General features: G+C 40.9%; 4 protein-coding genes across 4 annotated transcripts; all 4 read right to left on the reverse strand.

The window, feature by feature from the left end:
* Positions 1-16: 16 nt before the first annotated feature.
* LOC130403103 (cytochrome b-245 light chain) lies at positions 17-3,936 on the reverse strand. Its single transcript, XM_056607266.1, has 6 exons — positions 3,772-3,936; positions 3,444-3,513; positions 2,934-3,008; positions 2,742-2,825; positions 2,221-2,302; positions 17-1,801 (listed from the first exon to the last, which is right to left on the reverse strand). The coding sequence occupies exons 1-6, from the start codon at positions 3,827-3,829 to the stop codon at positions 1,607-1,609; spliced, it is 564 nt and encodes a 187-aa protein (XP_056463241.1). The 5' UTR covers positions 3,830-3,936; the 3' UTR covers positions 17-1,606.
* A 118-nt stretch (positions 3,937-4,054) lies between these two features.
* On the reverse strand, positions 4,055-7,401 carry mvda (mevalonate (diphospho) decarboxylase a). Its single transcript, XM_056607265.1, has 10 exons — positions 7,142-7,401; positions 6,899-6,969; positions 6,646-6,760; positions 6,404-6,550; positions 6,000-6,199; positions 5,771-5,845; positions 5,419-5,637; positions 5,180-5,298; positions 4,744-4,852; positions 4,055-4,621 (listed from the first exon to the last, which is right to left on the reverse strand). The coding sequence occupies exons 1-10, from the start codon at positions 7,215-7,217 to the stop codon at positions 4,541-4,543; spliced, it is 1,212 nt and encodes a 403-aa protein (XP_056463240.1). The 5' UTR covers positions 7,218-7,401; the 3' UTR covers positions 4,055-4,540.
* Positions 7,402-7,657: 256 nt separating this feature from the next.
* On the reverse strand, positions 7,658-11,013 carry pdcd5 (programmed cell death 5). The gene is made up of 6 exons (XM_056607268.1): positions 10,744-11,013; positions 9,994-10,037; positions 9,819-9,880; positions 9,294-9,385; positions 8,497-8,568; positions 7,658-8,389 (listed from the first exon to the last, which is right to left on the reverse strand). Exons 1-6 carry the CDS (start codon positions 10,807-10,809, stop codon positions 8,342-8,344), a joined length of 384 nt encoding a protein of 127 aa, XP_056463243.1. The 5' UTR covers positions 10,810-11,013; the 3' UTR covers positions 7,658-8,341.
* A 101-nt stretch (positions 11,014-11,114) lies between these two features.
* On the reverse strand, positions 11,115-13,517 carry uraha (urate (5-hydroxyiso-) hydrolase a). Its single transcript, XM_056607267.1, has 4 exons — positions 13,315-13,517; positions 12,133-12,272; positions 11,902-12,037; positions 11,115-11,754 (listed from the first exon to the last, which is right to left on the reverse strand). The coding sequence occupies exons 1-4, from the start codon at positions 13,369-13,371 to the stop codon at positions 11,665-11,667; spliced, it is 423 nt and encodes a 140-aa protein (XP_056463242.1). The 5' UTR covers positions 13,372-13,517; the 3' UTR covers positions 11,115-11,664.
* Positions 13,518-15,034: the final 1,517 nt, after the last annotated feature.

Here is a 15,034-nt window from a genome sequence, read left to right on the forward strand (position 1 = left end):
TCAAGCAAAAAATAATAAAAACCGATAGTGTACTTTTAGGCTTTTATTTTGATGGGAACGCGGTGGATCCAGGGCTTTCTGGCCACTGTCTGAACCTTGACGACGTTCGGCTGCGCCTGAATGTTGACATAACATGAGTGATTCTAATTGGTGCAGAGCGCTTCTTCTACAGATCATGTTTTTATTTTATTTTTCTATCACTTGGTTCGTTGAGGAACAGCGCCCTCAAAGGGTATAACACAGGTACTACTGTACAAAAGGCACATGCATACTGCATGTCCTGTAATGTAAACATGAGTGAAAACTCTCATATATACATGTTATTTTCGACAGAAAGACAGAGATAGATCGATGGATATACAACATTAAGTAACATAACATACAGCTCAACATATAATTAAGTTGTTGAAAAATGTACTATCATAAAATATAATAAAAATGTACAATAGAAAGAAAAATTAGATTTCTGGCAATTAGAGTAACCAAAACTACAATAGTTAAAAGGCATCTGCTGTAACAATTGCTTGTATAATTATACGGATATGAGGAAATCAAGACAAAGGTCGACTCTACAGGAAGCAACAGGATATTTCAAAAGGTCAAGATTTCATCAGTCCAGTATTGAGATTGACAACCACGCTAGATATAGTTTATCATGTTTATAATTGGGATAACAGTATTACAACTTTCAAGTAATTCCAAATCTTCATCCCTTATTAAATCTTTATTTTGTGCTATAATTCATAGTAACAATATGTCTCACCATACACCTTCATGTGAGACGTTATTTAATAGTGCATGGGTCTGGGCTAAGCAAGAAGGGGTATAAGAGGGGAACTTTATTAACTTAAGAAGAATAAATGTACCTTGGAATTTCTCTACAGTTTATATATTTAGAACTTAAGTACTCTTTAGCATAATGCATTACTACCCATAGATAGTAATCATTTTAAGGTGTGGATGGTACATTACAGAGGTTTATTTAACCTAAATAAATGATTCAGAATATAGCTGATACCACCAACTCCTTTGATATTTGTTCTGTATGATTGTGCAACGTAAAAAGCACAGAAAATGCAATTGAAAGCGATCAAACTTAACCCTTGAAGTGCTTAATTCAAATTACCACAGCTAGTGCGAAAGACATAATTTCCCCATGTCTCTTCTTACCCAATTAACCACAAACAGCAGCAAATAATGAAGCAACAGGCAGTAACATTCAGTTCACCTGATCTGATCTACCTGTAAGATAAGGTCCTATCCATGTACACAAAGATACATCCCTCATTTAAACCCTCTTTACAAATACGTATTCATGTGGTTTCGGTAACCACATTTTGATCTTCTAGCTTCCGGAAATATAAAATATAACCAAACTATAAAATTTCAACTGTACAAGAGTAGGTAAATAGTTTCTCAAAAATTAAACAGCTGAAGGGTAAATATTCCTCATCCCAAAACATTCCCTCATTAAAGCAACGATCCCGGTTAGAGTTCCGATCCCAGAAGGAATAGACAGCAGACCCGTCGTTGTGGTGGGGTACAGCACATGGACGCTCTGGGGGAGGGGGGGGGAGGCCGGAGGAAGAGACGGATGGAAAGCTTTTCATTCCTCATTGGCGGACACTTTGATGGGGTTATCATAGGCCGCTCCCTCCAGGTCCTCAGCCCGTTTCCTGCGCATCTCTGCTGGTGGTCTCGGAGGGGGGTTCTGAGGGGGCTGCTTGATGCTTTCTCCGACTGCCTTCCGAGTCTCCGTCCGGGGCAGAATGGGCTCCCATTGTTCCCCGCTTATGGCAGCCTGGAGTACGAAAAACGAGGCTCACAAGTTAGTGCTTGTGTTGGCGGGTCTCACTGAATGACATTCAAGTAACCTCATATTGAATACGAATTCTACCACCATAATCCCAGGCTTTCTAAAAACATGACAAACTTAATTACTTTCCAAAATAGCTTTTTGGTTGGTTTATAATCCAACAATAGTACAATACACCTTCATACCCATGTCGGTGTAGTTTACCAACACCTGACCAATGTCTCAATCATTTCCACTGAAAGATTACAAAGTCCTCTTTACCATTTCCTCGTTTCCATTTCCTTGTTGGTCACTGTTTACTTCATGCCCGGTCTTACGAAACAGCTGACATACGGTTGACCCATTCCATTTCCCGATTCGAGAAGGTGTGTGTTTAAAGTAGATTATCACCCAGGTGTACGTACCCCCAGGTAGATCAGACTGGCGATCCCCAGACACACACAGCCAAGGACGGTAGCGAGCATGAATCCCGCCGGCACAGCTATTCTAAAACAGAGAGGAGGATAGACAGAGAGATCAGAGGAGAAGACAGAGAGACAGTTGACTACCATCGAGCACTGTCAGTGGACTGCACCTAACCTGTGGCCCCTCTGGGCGCTCCGGCCCTCAGGGTAAGGGCCCTTCCCTGGGACTCCTCAACATTTATCTAGGGAGGAGCCGGGGATCAAACCAGACAACCAGCTCTACCACTTGAGCAACACCCAATTCACTAATAATAATCCTTAGCAAACCCATAATCTATGTTAGTTCATATTCAAATACTTGCGAGTGAAACCAAGGTGAAACCAAGGTATGGCAGCACGACGGCGACAAAAGAAAAAAGCCTACAAGCCTTAAGCTATTCGCAACTAGGGTGGCGGCTCGGGCACATCTGGAGGTGAACAGAAACACAGGGAAACCCCGTGAAACAAATAGTGGAACTCACGCTGCATGTATGAACGCTCTGACATAGTAGTTCCTTGTCAGTGGACCAAACGCTTTCACACATACTGTAAAGCAGTACTGACCCCTGGAAGACAAAAAGTACACATATATCAACGAGTCCTTGAATCATTATTTAAATTGCACACTTACCATATTAAATTAATTGTGAATATAAATAGACAGCACCACTTACGTTCGCTCCACACTAGTGCCTTTGTTCTTTTTGCCTCTTGGGTATTCTAGCAGGCATACAAACACCCCTGCAGCTCTGACTGTCTGTCAAGGTTATTACCATTCTGGTTGTAGATCATATATATGCTGCATACGTTATATTCCTGGATCTATGTAGTATTATTTATTTAATATTATTATTATTAGCTTATATACCTTTTTATTCCTACATCTAAAATGCCTAGTCCCATCTGGTACTCTAGTCATTTAGATTATTATCTCAGGATAGGGTCATCTTAGTGCATAGGAAATAGTTCTTCAACTTCTAACCTAGGTCGTTTTTTGGCAAAAAAACGTAGTTAAAAAAACGGTCAATATTTCGGTCGGCATTTTATATCCTACACAATTCTTAATGGGATAGGCGGATATGATCTGATTCCCTGCCTTGCGAAACACAGAAAAATGTTTATAAAAAAATATTCGTTACAACTTATAAAGGGTACATTAGTTCGTTAGGTCTATCACAGGATACATTGAATAGGCAGCAAACTCCCATCCTCTAAACATTCCGCCCACCCCCACTATACCACCGGTAAGTAGAACTGAAACAAGGAAACAGGAAGAAACAATTATTTGATTAATCTGAAACAAACCCACTCGTATCAATTCAAAAGTGAAACATTGGACATTGTATCGAATCTTCTAAAAATGCAATTACAAAAAAAACGTCTTTAAAGGCTTGACCACTTGGTCATGGAGACATGTGTCTGTCAATCACTATTAGCATCACTACTGGTTCACAATAATAATTTACTATAATAAAATAAAATGTAAAATATTAAGGCAAAAAATGTACTCACTGAGTCCCGCTGCGAGAGCTTGTTCGTTGGCCCACATGGCCCATTCTATTTTCCCCATCGTTTTCTAAACACTGCGAACCCTGTCAAGCGTCAAGCAGCAACAGTACTCTATTCACGACAAACCAGAAAGTTTGGCCATGCAATGAGGAAGTTTCTCATTTAACAACAATAGCAAGGTATGGATGGGCGGACCAATGAGTTCGCCACCCCTTCTTTAGCTACGCGTCATTTCCGAATAGGTTGATGATCGCTGTCGAGATAGGAAAAAGAGTTTCATGCCATGGAATTTGTTGGATTTTAACTTAAAGAGCAGAACACACCGTACTGTCATGTTATTTCTTTGCGTTGGTGAGAGACCATGCCATACCTTTATGGCAAACGATAAAGGTATGTCTACATGAATGAGTTTAACACGGTTTAAGGGTTACAAGACATTATAACACTATTCAGATATAATACAAGCATCCACCAACACAACACATCAGGCAGATTAAGTAGAGGACTTAGAACATGTGGTTTTATTATACAACAAAATTATTACAACCTAATAACATTTTAAAATGGTTCTACACATTTTTATATCAAAACAAATCCAGAACAATCACTTATTTGACAATTGTGTACAGACTAGTGTTATAATCATACCATATCTCTATATTGCTATTGAAGATATAGTTTCTCTTTCAGATCCACAATAAAAGCCAATATCAAAAATCCCTGTCTTTTAAATGTGACCATAGCTATAGCAGCTTGTGGCCTGGACTCCCAGCTAGGCGTCGGGCTTCGGTAGCCCGTCAGATCCAAGCAGATGCTGCCCGGGGTCCTCCAAGACACGAGGGCCGGGCCCCGCCTTCGACACACACACAAACAGAGCCCATTACACTTGTGATTTTGAAACAGTGCAGTCCGTGAATACAGACACTAGAACACACGCATTACGTAATTCCAATTCTGTTGAGGGTGTGTCTCTACCTGGGTGCTGATAATGTAGCTGATTCCCTTTGACATCGGCTCCAGGCAAATGGCATTCTTCAGCTCCTCAGAAATCTCTACTGGTTCTACCTGTAGACCAGTTAAAAACCTGTGGAGGAAGGCCACAGACCAGTATCATTTATTGCTCAGTTATGGTACCACGTCGATGCAACACAATGACCACGTTTTGGTTCTGCGTCCGTTTTTAGTGAGTGGACCAATCACAGCCCTTGCTGCTGCATCGCCTTGACACAAAGTTAAATTTTTTGGGAGGCGTACGTCCGGCCCTTGCGGTGGACGCAAGGAGGGTCCACAAGAACGTAATGGGTCCGTAAACCCCCTTGTGTTGCATCGACGGGATCCATAATTAAGCCTTAACACACGAGGGACGACCTTGTACTAAAGCCAGGTTTAGGTTTTGTGACGGCCTGCTCACGTTTTCCCATTGTTGTTGTCTGGAGGGAAGACGAGGCGAACCACCTGGAGGAACTCGGCCACGTGTTGCTGCAGAGTGTAGATGACCGCGTTCGGGCCAGCATCAAACGTGTAGGCCACCTAGGGAAGTGCACACACACACACAAAATATGAAACACTACACTACAATTAATTAAGAGAAACCCCATAAAACAGACATTAGACTTAAAACTGCAAATTTCCTAAAGACATTATTCTCACCCTTGCTTCACCGTAGTGCCGGTTGTACTGATGCACCAAACTGATGACGTGCCGGGACACCGTGTTGAGGTAGAAGATGGGAGGAAAGGTGTCCAGGCAGGTGGCGTGGAACTGATTACTGTCTCTCATGGTCAGCTCCGCAAAGGTAGCAAAGTCCTTCTTATGCACCGCCTCAATCATCTGCTTCATTCTGTCGGGGACCACAGACTCAGCACGGTGCTACACAGAGACACACAAGGGGAAGTGTAACTACACATGGGGGAATTACTGTGTCAAATCGATGGTCATCCTGAAAGTGACTTTTTTTCAGTGGAATGACAGAAGCATTAGTGTTTGAGGGACAATGGAGCACCTTTAGGAGGCTGCTTGTTTCAACGCTGGTTTGCATGCCGGCGGTGCTGCCCACTGGTTTACGTTCAGCACTGGCCTGCAACAAGCAATGTTTTCAGAGAAAAACGTATTGGGTTAACGGGGAGAAATAATCAGTTGTATTGTAATGTATTACTATCATATGCAGCATGTTCGACATCCTTGCATTTACAACTGCTTGGCCATATGTGCGCACACACACACATACTTACCACCAGTACAAGGACTCTGAGATCGGGCCAATGGGACTCTGGCTCCACTTGCTGGGCAACACTGTCCTTGCCGTCCTCTCGCTCTCCCATGATCCATTGGACGAATCCTCCGTACATACTCCTGCATGCACTGCCAGAGCCCTGTCTGGCGATGCCGGACAACTCCCCCTCTACTCCATACACCTTTGCCAATGTGTACACTGGGAGAGAGTAGAGAGAGAGCGATTGAGCGAGAGCGTGGGTAGAATCACATGGGAGGAAGTACATAACATGATAGTTACCATTCAGTCTGGATTGATCATATTGTTAAGTGTGAGTTATCTCTTCAATGTCGTACTGATAACACATTTTCCATGTGTTAAACATACAGATTGTACATCCTACTGTACGAAACCCTCTCTTACCCAGACAGGCGAAGCCAGCGGCAGAGGAGGCCAGGCCAGCAGCCGTGGGAAAGTTGTTGACAGAGCAGATGTGGACTTTATGGGACATGCAACCCACATCCACACTGGAGTCCCCATCATTGCGCCTCTTCCTTGCTAGCCGTCTAACTGATGGGGAAACACAACAACATTGTAATCATGTTTAGCAGCCAGTCGTTTTTTTTTTGTTTTCATGAAAAGAGGGAACCATCGCCAAGACTTACTTTCCCTTAGACAAGACTGTAGTCTGGGATGGTTAATGTCTTCCTCTTTGCCATTGAGCCAGATACGATCCTCCTGAAATGATCTGCACGATGCTACTGTCGTCGTGGTTTTCAGCTGAAAGAATGGAGGATTAGAATGATCTTCGTTCGCGTTTACCCTACATTTCTACTTCCCAAAAAATGTTTAAGTCACTACTCTACATTTTACACTACACTGAAACTAAAGAAAGTTAGTAAGTTGTTGCTTCCATACCTGATCTTGATGAAGTGTGACACTCAGGGATGAATTAATGGGTAAAATCAAGCCCTCATTTCTTTTTCCCCCTGTGTGCAAAAAAAGTGTGATTATTATTATGTAGTACAATAATAATCGTTATTTTCTATGAGTGACACAGTTTAAGTTCAAATGCATTTTTACATAAATGCATGGCATCGTTACCATTTCTTTAAAACAGGTTGTATATAATAGGTTGTTAAGAATACATGTGACACTTACAATATTTGACAACAGCTATATTGACTGGCGCAGTGCAGGTCACGGTTGCTGGCTTGACGACAGTGTCCTTATGCATGGTTATAGATTATTACAGACGATAATAGTTTAATATACAAGTATCTAAAGTAGCCGGTTTAGTCCTACTTTCATTTAAGCGTTGTAGTACCGAAAAGGTTTAACATCCGCACACAAGAGTAGCGCTTTACAAATCTCTCACCATTGGTTAGGGTTTGACGTACGGCTTAGCCAAGTACCAATCATTGCAATGCCGCCTACTTTAGTCGCTGTCTGGGCCAATGGGAGCCATCAGACCACAGTCAGGCGAATGGGGCAAGGTAGAGGACGGTCCAATTTGAGATGTGAATGGTTAACGAAATCTAGTGAGATTTTATCTAAATATAATCTTATACATATGAGAAATTCGATTAAATTTAAAACATCCAGATGTGAATTAAGCTATTTAAAAAAGGAAACAAAAATCGACATTTTAATATTGAAACCCATATTTAAGAAGGCAGCTCACCAATTTTCATTCTCATAGACATCTTCCTATAAGATGAGCAATAGTATCACTGCTTTAATAGCATAGACTGCATCTACGGCAGTAGGCTGTGTTAAACACAAACAAAGATTGCATTAGGCTTTTTTATTTATGCAAACCACATGTTACATGAATAGAAAGAAACAAATGTAGGCTATAAAAGTGCTTTATCCATGTTCCATGGAACTGCAGCACTGCTTGACGCACACATGAACAGTATTGACATCCGATCACCAAAAATTCTTCAGCAACCATTTGTTTAAGCATTTCTCGAACTGCGCTGAAAAAAAATAAAAAGAAAGGCCTAACACAGCAAAATGAACACAAGCAAAAATTGAAGTTCAGGAATCGTTACCAAGAAATATTATGTTCGGTCAAATCAGGAAACAACATATGCTATGGCACTTTTGCTAGCAAGAGACCTCAAAAGGTGAACTTGCCTGTGTTTGCAAAGGTCCTATTTTTGAATCAATGCCACAATATCTCTATTCCTTCATCTTACTTAGTAATCCATGACCACCCAGCGAAGTGAGAGATCATGATTCAGTGGTGAGAAAATAGTGTGCTAAATAGAACTGCCTATTAACAGAGTCCCACGAAGGCAAAGGTACTCCTGCAAGATGTTCTTCAGAGCTTCTGTCTTCAGTATGGAAAACTCATTAATCTTCCTCCTCGTCGTCAGAATCCATCACCCTCCGCCTGTTGAACTGGAATATGAAAATAGTAAGAATGATTAAAAACAATCGGGTAAAGTCCTGATTTACCTGACCACCATATCGTCGAAAATATTTCAGATCACAGCAGGTGTACTTACCGTCACTTTTGTCGTCTTGTCTGTTTGCTGACTGACTTTCTCGAGGATCTCAATCAAGCCCGACTCTGTAATCTGTTATAAGTGGGGATATGCATCATGAGTTACATAGTAACTGGTGAACACCAGGAGGTAAATAACGATAGTTTGTCACTGGTAGGAGTCTGAAGGGGCCTCCCTCTTGATACCAGGTGGGTCAGATAGAGAGTGAACGCTGCAATTGAAAACTCCATCATTGCACTCATAATCACCATTTTTATGACACAATAGCCAAAATAGTTTGTTTAAGAGGAAATTTAAGAATGCTACGAAACCCAGACAGAAGTTTGAACTTTCCACCTTTGACTACTAGGACACCTTTGCAAATTCCAATACAATAAATGCTTCTTCTGCATTGTTCTAAAAAGCAGCTGTCTAAGCCCCTTTCACACATGCAGTCTTACCATGCAAAGTTCCGGAACATTTCCTCTATTTGTGAATGGAAACAAAGATCGATAAATCTGGGAAATCTGCAGCGGCAATTTTTCTGCTCAAGTACAAGATATGCGAGTACTATAGCGACTGGCATCCGTCAGTGTTGCATTACGGCCGTCTGCTGGACGGTCCGTTGGCCGTCTATTCCAGCATTGCTATGCCATGTGTGAAAGGGAGCAAGACGGAAATCTTCCAGAACGTAGCTGCATGGGTGAATATTGAAAATCACTAGTGGCGCCTTGAAAGAATAACCCAGTAATCTACCGGGAATGTGTAAAAGGGGCTTTAACAGCGCGTGGCAATAACAAATCCACCCTTCATCTCACCTTTCCCGCCAACTTGCCATAACGAGCCATTTGGATAAGATAGTTCTCAACTGCTTGGGCCTTGTCCGGCTTCACCATAGCCAGGTTGCTCACTGAAACATAACAATTATAATTCTATTATTTTGTTTCACAAGGATGTTATCACATATCATGTATCACAAAATGATTTGTGATAATATAAACTGACAATATAAACTGTAAAAATATACATTCATGGAGAATTACAGGTCTTCTGTAAGTCCTTTGAGGCTCATAGATAATTTACATTGAAATATCTTATGTATAAAAAAATATACACATTGAGATGTATACCAATATGACTTAAGACACAAGAAGACAAGTAGTTACACCTCACTCAAATTATTCCAGGATATTTTTGAGTTATTGAAGGAAATCATTTACTATATAACACATTACATGACACAAAAAAACATCTTAACTCCATGATTATCAGACACAACACTAGGTCTAATGAACCTCTGATCTGTTCACCAACTGCGGAAATAACTAAATATCAGCAATTACATCTGCCACGGGCGGCCTGGTCTAGAACTTGGGCCAATATGGAGTTCCTCATCTCTGTATCCCTGTAGGAGAAAGGTGACAACAGCATCATGAAAACAGTCTTTCAGATCTTTCGGGCCCTAATCGAGCATATCAGCACATGCAATCATTACTGGATGGGATACAAAAAAAATACCTCTGTTTGGCCTCCTGCTGTCCTTGTTGGTCAGTGGAACCATTCTAGAAATAGGTGATAATAGACGGTCATGATAAAGGTAGATCCAATTAACTATATGATTAAGTGACTTAGTGCATTGTCTGTAGAATGCAGACAGATGTTCAACAATTTAATATAGGCTAGTTACATGCAAATGATACCGTCCACTTAACTTGGGTATGCCAATATGTTGCTGTATCTCTTAACACACGTACGATGCAACAGCAAGGGTATGGGTGATTGAATCAAAGTACACATTGAAGATTGGACTAAACCGTCTGAGGGTCAGCAAGTTCATATCTTGCAAAGTAGAAATACTTAACAGTAATGCTGAATAGTTGCATCAAAAAAGGTGTGTCAACGATTTATTACACCAACGCCTTTTCAGCGACATGGATGGATGTGAATACATATATGGACGGATCTGAATACATATAATCGAAGCCCAAAGGCTTAATGCAGGTATTAATGTCGACAATGAAAATGATCTAACGTTACTATGAGCTAATGCTGTAAGCTGCCCTGCTGGAAGGCGTGTGACTGTGTTCAATGCTTTCATAGCATGAGTCTATCTTCCATGTTTTGGGCAGGACTGGCAGGACTACTAGTGAGTCTACCGGATCTATACGGTATTTAAAACAAGGCACCTAGACACTGCATGACAGCATGGACAACACGGGCATCTCCTTTTATAGGACACGCTAAATGGGGTCGTGTTTCCCTCCTTACCCCGTGTTTCGCCTGCAGCTCGGACATTCTCTGCCTCCTGATTGCTTCCAATTCATCATCTGCCATTTTTAGTTTTAGTTTACACACCGCAGAACAAAAAATGCGTATTGTATAAGGCAATAACTGAACGAAATACACACAGGATGAGTTTGGGATAGGCCCCCTTTCTTCCAGTGATTTCTTTCGTCTGAACAATGGTAGGGTTGTAACAGACGTTCGGGGTACTACCGCCCCCTACTGAGCTGGAGCCAGAAGCACATGCACCATACGAGAACACCAGCATTTGAAATAGATGCGTTTTAATGTTTTTTTGAGGATGTAATGCCATCGTGAATCATCCAAGCAAATGCCTTTTTTTCTTTCATATATTTATTGATCTACCACACTGACAGACACATGTTTAACCAACGCATGTTTGTTTTTCATGTAATCTTCAGTATCACTGTGGAGGCAAAAATAAGCATTGAGGAACAGATTTATGACATGCAACCAAAAAAAGCTGTATCATATCTGGAGTATGTATGTTAATCTTTGCCAATACAATTTGTATCAGAAAGAATAACATAATTGTTTCAATTATTGTTCATATTTGTATTTTATTTCTGCCAGCGTTTAGAAAATTGACCTTTATGCGAATAATATATATATTGTACTCCTATTCAATATAGGCCTACATATGCAACGATACATCGTCTCAGAGAGATTCTTGATGATGAAGAAATATAAACATGTCATAATAAATGTAGTATGATCTGCAATTGGGAAAAAAACAATATAAGCGGGATTCATCGCAGTTAGCAGAATTGGAAGACGACATCAGAATATATTTCCACCAGCAACCGCATTGAAGTATCCATAACATAAGAGTCTCTCTGATTCTGATAAGTCAGAGGCATTCACACAGGTCCCTATCGGTGGACTCTAGCTCCCCCTGTAGGTACTGTAGGAGAACCGACTGAGAAGCAGAGGTATATGAAACTTATCCACTGGGTTTCTTATGGTGAAGACAATCTGTAACAAGAAATAAACGGAAATTACATTGATGCCAATCACTCTCAAAATCCACGAGGACATACTGTAAAGCTCGATCAATTATTTGCAATTAATATGATTATAGTTATTTAAATGTCGTAGCACAACCACATGAGAGGTTTTTACCTCGACGTATGGATAAAAGCTTTCTTCACCGAGACAGCCCCAGTACCTATCTGTGTCAAAGTGCAATTTATACACCCCAGGAGTAAACAGTTCCCTGGTAGTGAGACCGGGGCACCGTCCGTCAGAATTAGTTATCCTGTAGGGAAATACATAATTTAGTAGGTTAGGGCCTACTGCTGCTGTGCAATGCCGCTCCTGAATGGACTGAGGCCTTTGTTCTTGAGATGTTACCCTGTGGTAATCAGATTCCAGGCAGCAGCAGAAGAGTCCTGTTTATAAAGCAGGATGGTCATGTTGGACCCTGGGACCCCCATCGCAGTGTTCAGCACATGCGTAGTCAGGGGACTGCCAGGTTGTGCCATTGCTCCACACTAAAACAAACAAGGGACACTAGTTTGGACACTTAAATGATCAGACTATAACTACATCAAGGCTTATAAACCAACCAAATTGCCTATAAGCCAGTATGTTCCCGGTGACCAGACGTCCTATTTAGCCCGGACATGTCTTCTTTTTGAGATACTTTAAAAGAAAAAAGTGTCAGGGCGGAATTTCACAATTTTAATTTTAATTTTATTAAAGCCTCATACATGTGTTCACATTATATTTGCGTTAGGTTCCTCTTGGTCGTTCACAAACTAGTTACGCCCATAGTTCCACAATCATATCTGTTCGCTTTGCATTGGTGGAAGTGGGTAGCGGGAGTGGTTAAGTAGAGCCTTCAGATTGGACGGCTTGACTTTAGAGTTACCGTCATGTTTTGTATTTTTTTTTTACCATTATTGTTTTAGGGACAAACATTAACACATTTCTCCTACAGGGGATTGATACAGTTCTATCTATTGAACAGAAGTAAACACTTGGTCATACTTTACACACTTTACCACAGCATTGGCCTACTCCTACTGAATGCCACAGATATTTTAAGCTTTGGACTGAATGCCAAAATCCATGTGTTTTCGCACGTTTGCAACGTTTAAAAGTTCAGGGAAAAGTATATGCCTCTACTGTTGTTGCTTAGGCCAATATCCTTTTGAGGCAGTGGTGTTTCTGAATATTAGTGTTAAGGGCCAATAATGCTTACTATCATACTTTAGTCGCCATATCTGTGGACACATATGTGCAGTCACATAGTAGCACTACGCAACGATCCATAGGCCTACTACTAAAAATGTGTGGTACTCAGCGTAGTAGAACTATGAGCACTTCCTTATAATAAAAAATAATAATAATAATTGTGCTTTCAGTTTAATAAAAGCCAGGACTTTTCCCGGCTAAATCTACCGGGTTAACTTCCCACGTCCGTCTGAACTGTACTGTACTCCCAACACACCTCCAACTAACTGGCTTGCATGCCAAAGGAATGCCTCACGAATGTTCTTTCAGTTAACCAGGCATAATAACAATGCTTACCGGATTTGCAGCCACAATCTGATTAGATAAGTTGTGCAGTCTCCGATCAGCGCTCATTTGCACAATTTTAGCTCACGTCAAACCCGCGGAACTGTCTTATCCGAGAGTTGATGGTTCATTTACAACCATTTAGTTTCTGGTCACTAGTGTGCTCTCACGAGTTTGCACTGTGTACGAGCTGAGCATGTCATCCAATGGCCACGCCGCTTACCTGCTCTTCAAACAACACAATTTTGCGGTTGTGCAAGATCTCAAAGTACGAGTTATTGATTGGTTGGGTAGAAAATGTATAGTTTAGTTTGAGTTACAAGTTTTAAACAACTCCTGCTTCAGGCATCTAGTGAGTCGATTCTCCATCTACCAGGTGTCTCTCTATTCTAATCGCATAGCCTTCAGTATATATTTAACTGGGCCTTTATGTCAAAACTAACCTAATAGTGCCAGCAAAGTAAAACAAATATAAATATATTACACAGGAAGTCATTTTTATGACTGCTCTAAATTAATTGAATAGGTCGTTTTCCATCGATGACAGCTCAGGGCCTCTGCATCCAGCAAACCACCCCTCCATATATATTGAGCATTCGCTGATACTTAATGTCTAGCGTTCAAGCCACCAATGAAATAAATGAAATTGCGTCAATGGTTAATAGTTTATTTTACCAAGGAACAATACAATTGCTTTTTTCATATTTTGAATACACTGTCCTCCATTGCTGTGCTTACCCCCACCCCGCTTTAAAACGATATTTGATGTGCTGATCATCCTGTGTATTTACCAACATACCATTTACAATTATCTCCACACCTGGACACCAACGTTGATATTTCAAACTATATTTATCCATATTTCACAATTTGTTTCAATGTACATATTGCTAAAAAAAAACATGCTATATTATGTAACTTGATGTACTTATCCTTAATTTGCCTTCATAAGTGTTCGGTATTGCACAAATGTGGAAAGGTTTTTTGTTTTAATAATTAGCAAAGAAAACATGTTGGTCTGATGATCTTATTGATAGCTGCTCTGCCCCCCCAACCAACACCCCCCAAATACAGAAAAAACAACAACGCTTTTTTCTATTTCATTTAGTGTGGCCATTCTACGGTAAGACCCAGTACAAAACACAGGTATTTTGACGTCAGTATGAAAATACCTTTAAGTACTGGTCTATTGAGTGTTTCCTGTGTGTCCGAACACTCACAACACGTGTTACATCTTGATAATTACAATAGAGCATAATGACTTAAAAAAGAGAGAACAAATAAAAACAAACTCCTAAAGCAAACGAGAACACAGCCGAGGAGGTCAGAGGGACGGGTGAAGGGGACAGGAACACACAGGGTAGGATTTGCCCGGAGTGGAAGAGATAATGATATATATATTCAAAGACCTTGAAGCAGGGCTGAAAAAGGTGGAAACGAGGGCCTGGTGTTACTATGAGCCATCTGACGTCAACATGACAGCAAGCAGAAGATGTGATTGTTGTCGTTTAATCACCTTCAATCCAATCTCGCGATTCATTCAATATTCAATATGTATGGAGAGAAACACTATTCTATGTTTTTAGAGTAAAACGCACGGTCAAAAAGGTGACCGTGAGTGATGGGTCTAGGGGGGGAAGGGGGATGGGGGGGGGGGGTGAAGGTTGTGTGTGAAGGTATGTGGTGTACTTGCACATCCTCCTCTTTATAATAGATTATTTATCACAGCGAG

This window comes from Gadus chalcogrammus, chromosome 14 (genome assembly GCF_026213295.1).
Source record: "Gadus chalcogrammus isolate NIFS_2021 chromosome 14, NIFS_Gcha_1.0, whole genome shotgun sequence".
Taxonomy (NCBI): Eukaryota; Metazoa; Chordata; class Actinopteri; order Gadiformes; family Gadidae; genus Gadus; species Gadus chalcogrammus.

What these genes read in the sequence shown, in the direction of transcription:
- LOC130403103 (XM_056607266.1), bottom strand. Translation starts at nt 3,829, where the DNA reads ATGGGGAAAATAGAATGGGCCATGTGGGCCAACGAACAAGCTCTCGCA. An exon ending in GAGTTTGCTGCCTATTCAAT is followed by an intron (nt 3,009 to 3,443) that starts GTATCCTGTGAT and finishes ACAGACAGTCAG; the next exon opens with AGCTGCAGGGGTGTTTGTAT. An exon ending in GGCACTAGTGTGGAGCGAAC is followed by an intron (nt 2,826 to 2,933) that starts GTAAGTGGTGCT and finishes TTTGTCTTCCAG; the next exon opens with GGGTCAGTACTGCTTTACAG.
- mvda (XM_056607265.1), bottom strand. Translation starts at nt 7,217, where the DNA reads ATGCATAAGGACACTGTCGTCAAGCCAGCAACCGTGACCTGCACTGCG. An exon ending in CGCTGGCTTCGCCTGTCTGG is followed by an intron (nt 6,200 to 6,403) that starts GTAAGAGAGGGT and finishes ACTCTCTCCCAG; the next exon opens with TGTACACATTGGCAAAGGTG. An exon ending in GCTACATTATCAGCACCCAG is followed by an intron (nt 4,622 to 4,743) that starts GTAGAGACACAC and finishes TGTGTGTCGAAG; the next exon opens with GCGGGGCCCGGCCCTCGTGT.
- pdcd5 (XM_056607268.1), bottom strand. Translation starts at nt 10,809, where the DNA reads ATGGCAGATGATGAATTGGAAGCAATCAGGAGGCAGAGAATGTCCGAG. An exon ending in AGCTGCAGGCGAAACACGGG is followed by an intron (nt 10,038 to 10,743) that starts GTAAGGAGGGAA and finishes ACCTATTTCTAG; the next exon opens with AATGGTTCCACTGACCAACA. An exon ending in ACAAGACGACAAAAGTGACG is followed by an intron (nt 8,390 to 8,496) that starts GTAAGTACACCT and finishes TTCATATTCCAG; the next exon opens with TTCAACAGGCGGAGGGTGAT.
- uraha (XM_056607267.1), bottom strand. Translation starts at nt 13,371, where the DNA reads ATGAGCGCTGATCGGAGACTGCACAACTTATCTAATCAGATTGTGGCT. An exon ending in AGATTGTGGCTGCAAATCCG is followed by an intron (nt 12,273 to 13,314) that starts GTAAGCATTGTT and finishes TGTTTGTTTTAG; the next exon opens with TGTGGAGCAATGGCACAACC. An exon ending in TGGAATCTGATTACCACAGG is followed by an intron (nt 12,038 to 12,132) that starts GTAACATCTCAA and finishes ATTTCCCTACAG; the next exon opens with GATAACTAATTCTGACGGAC.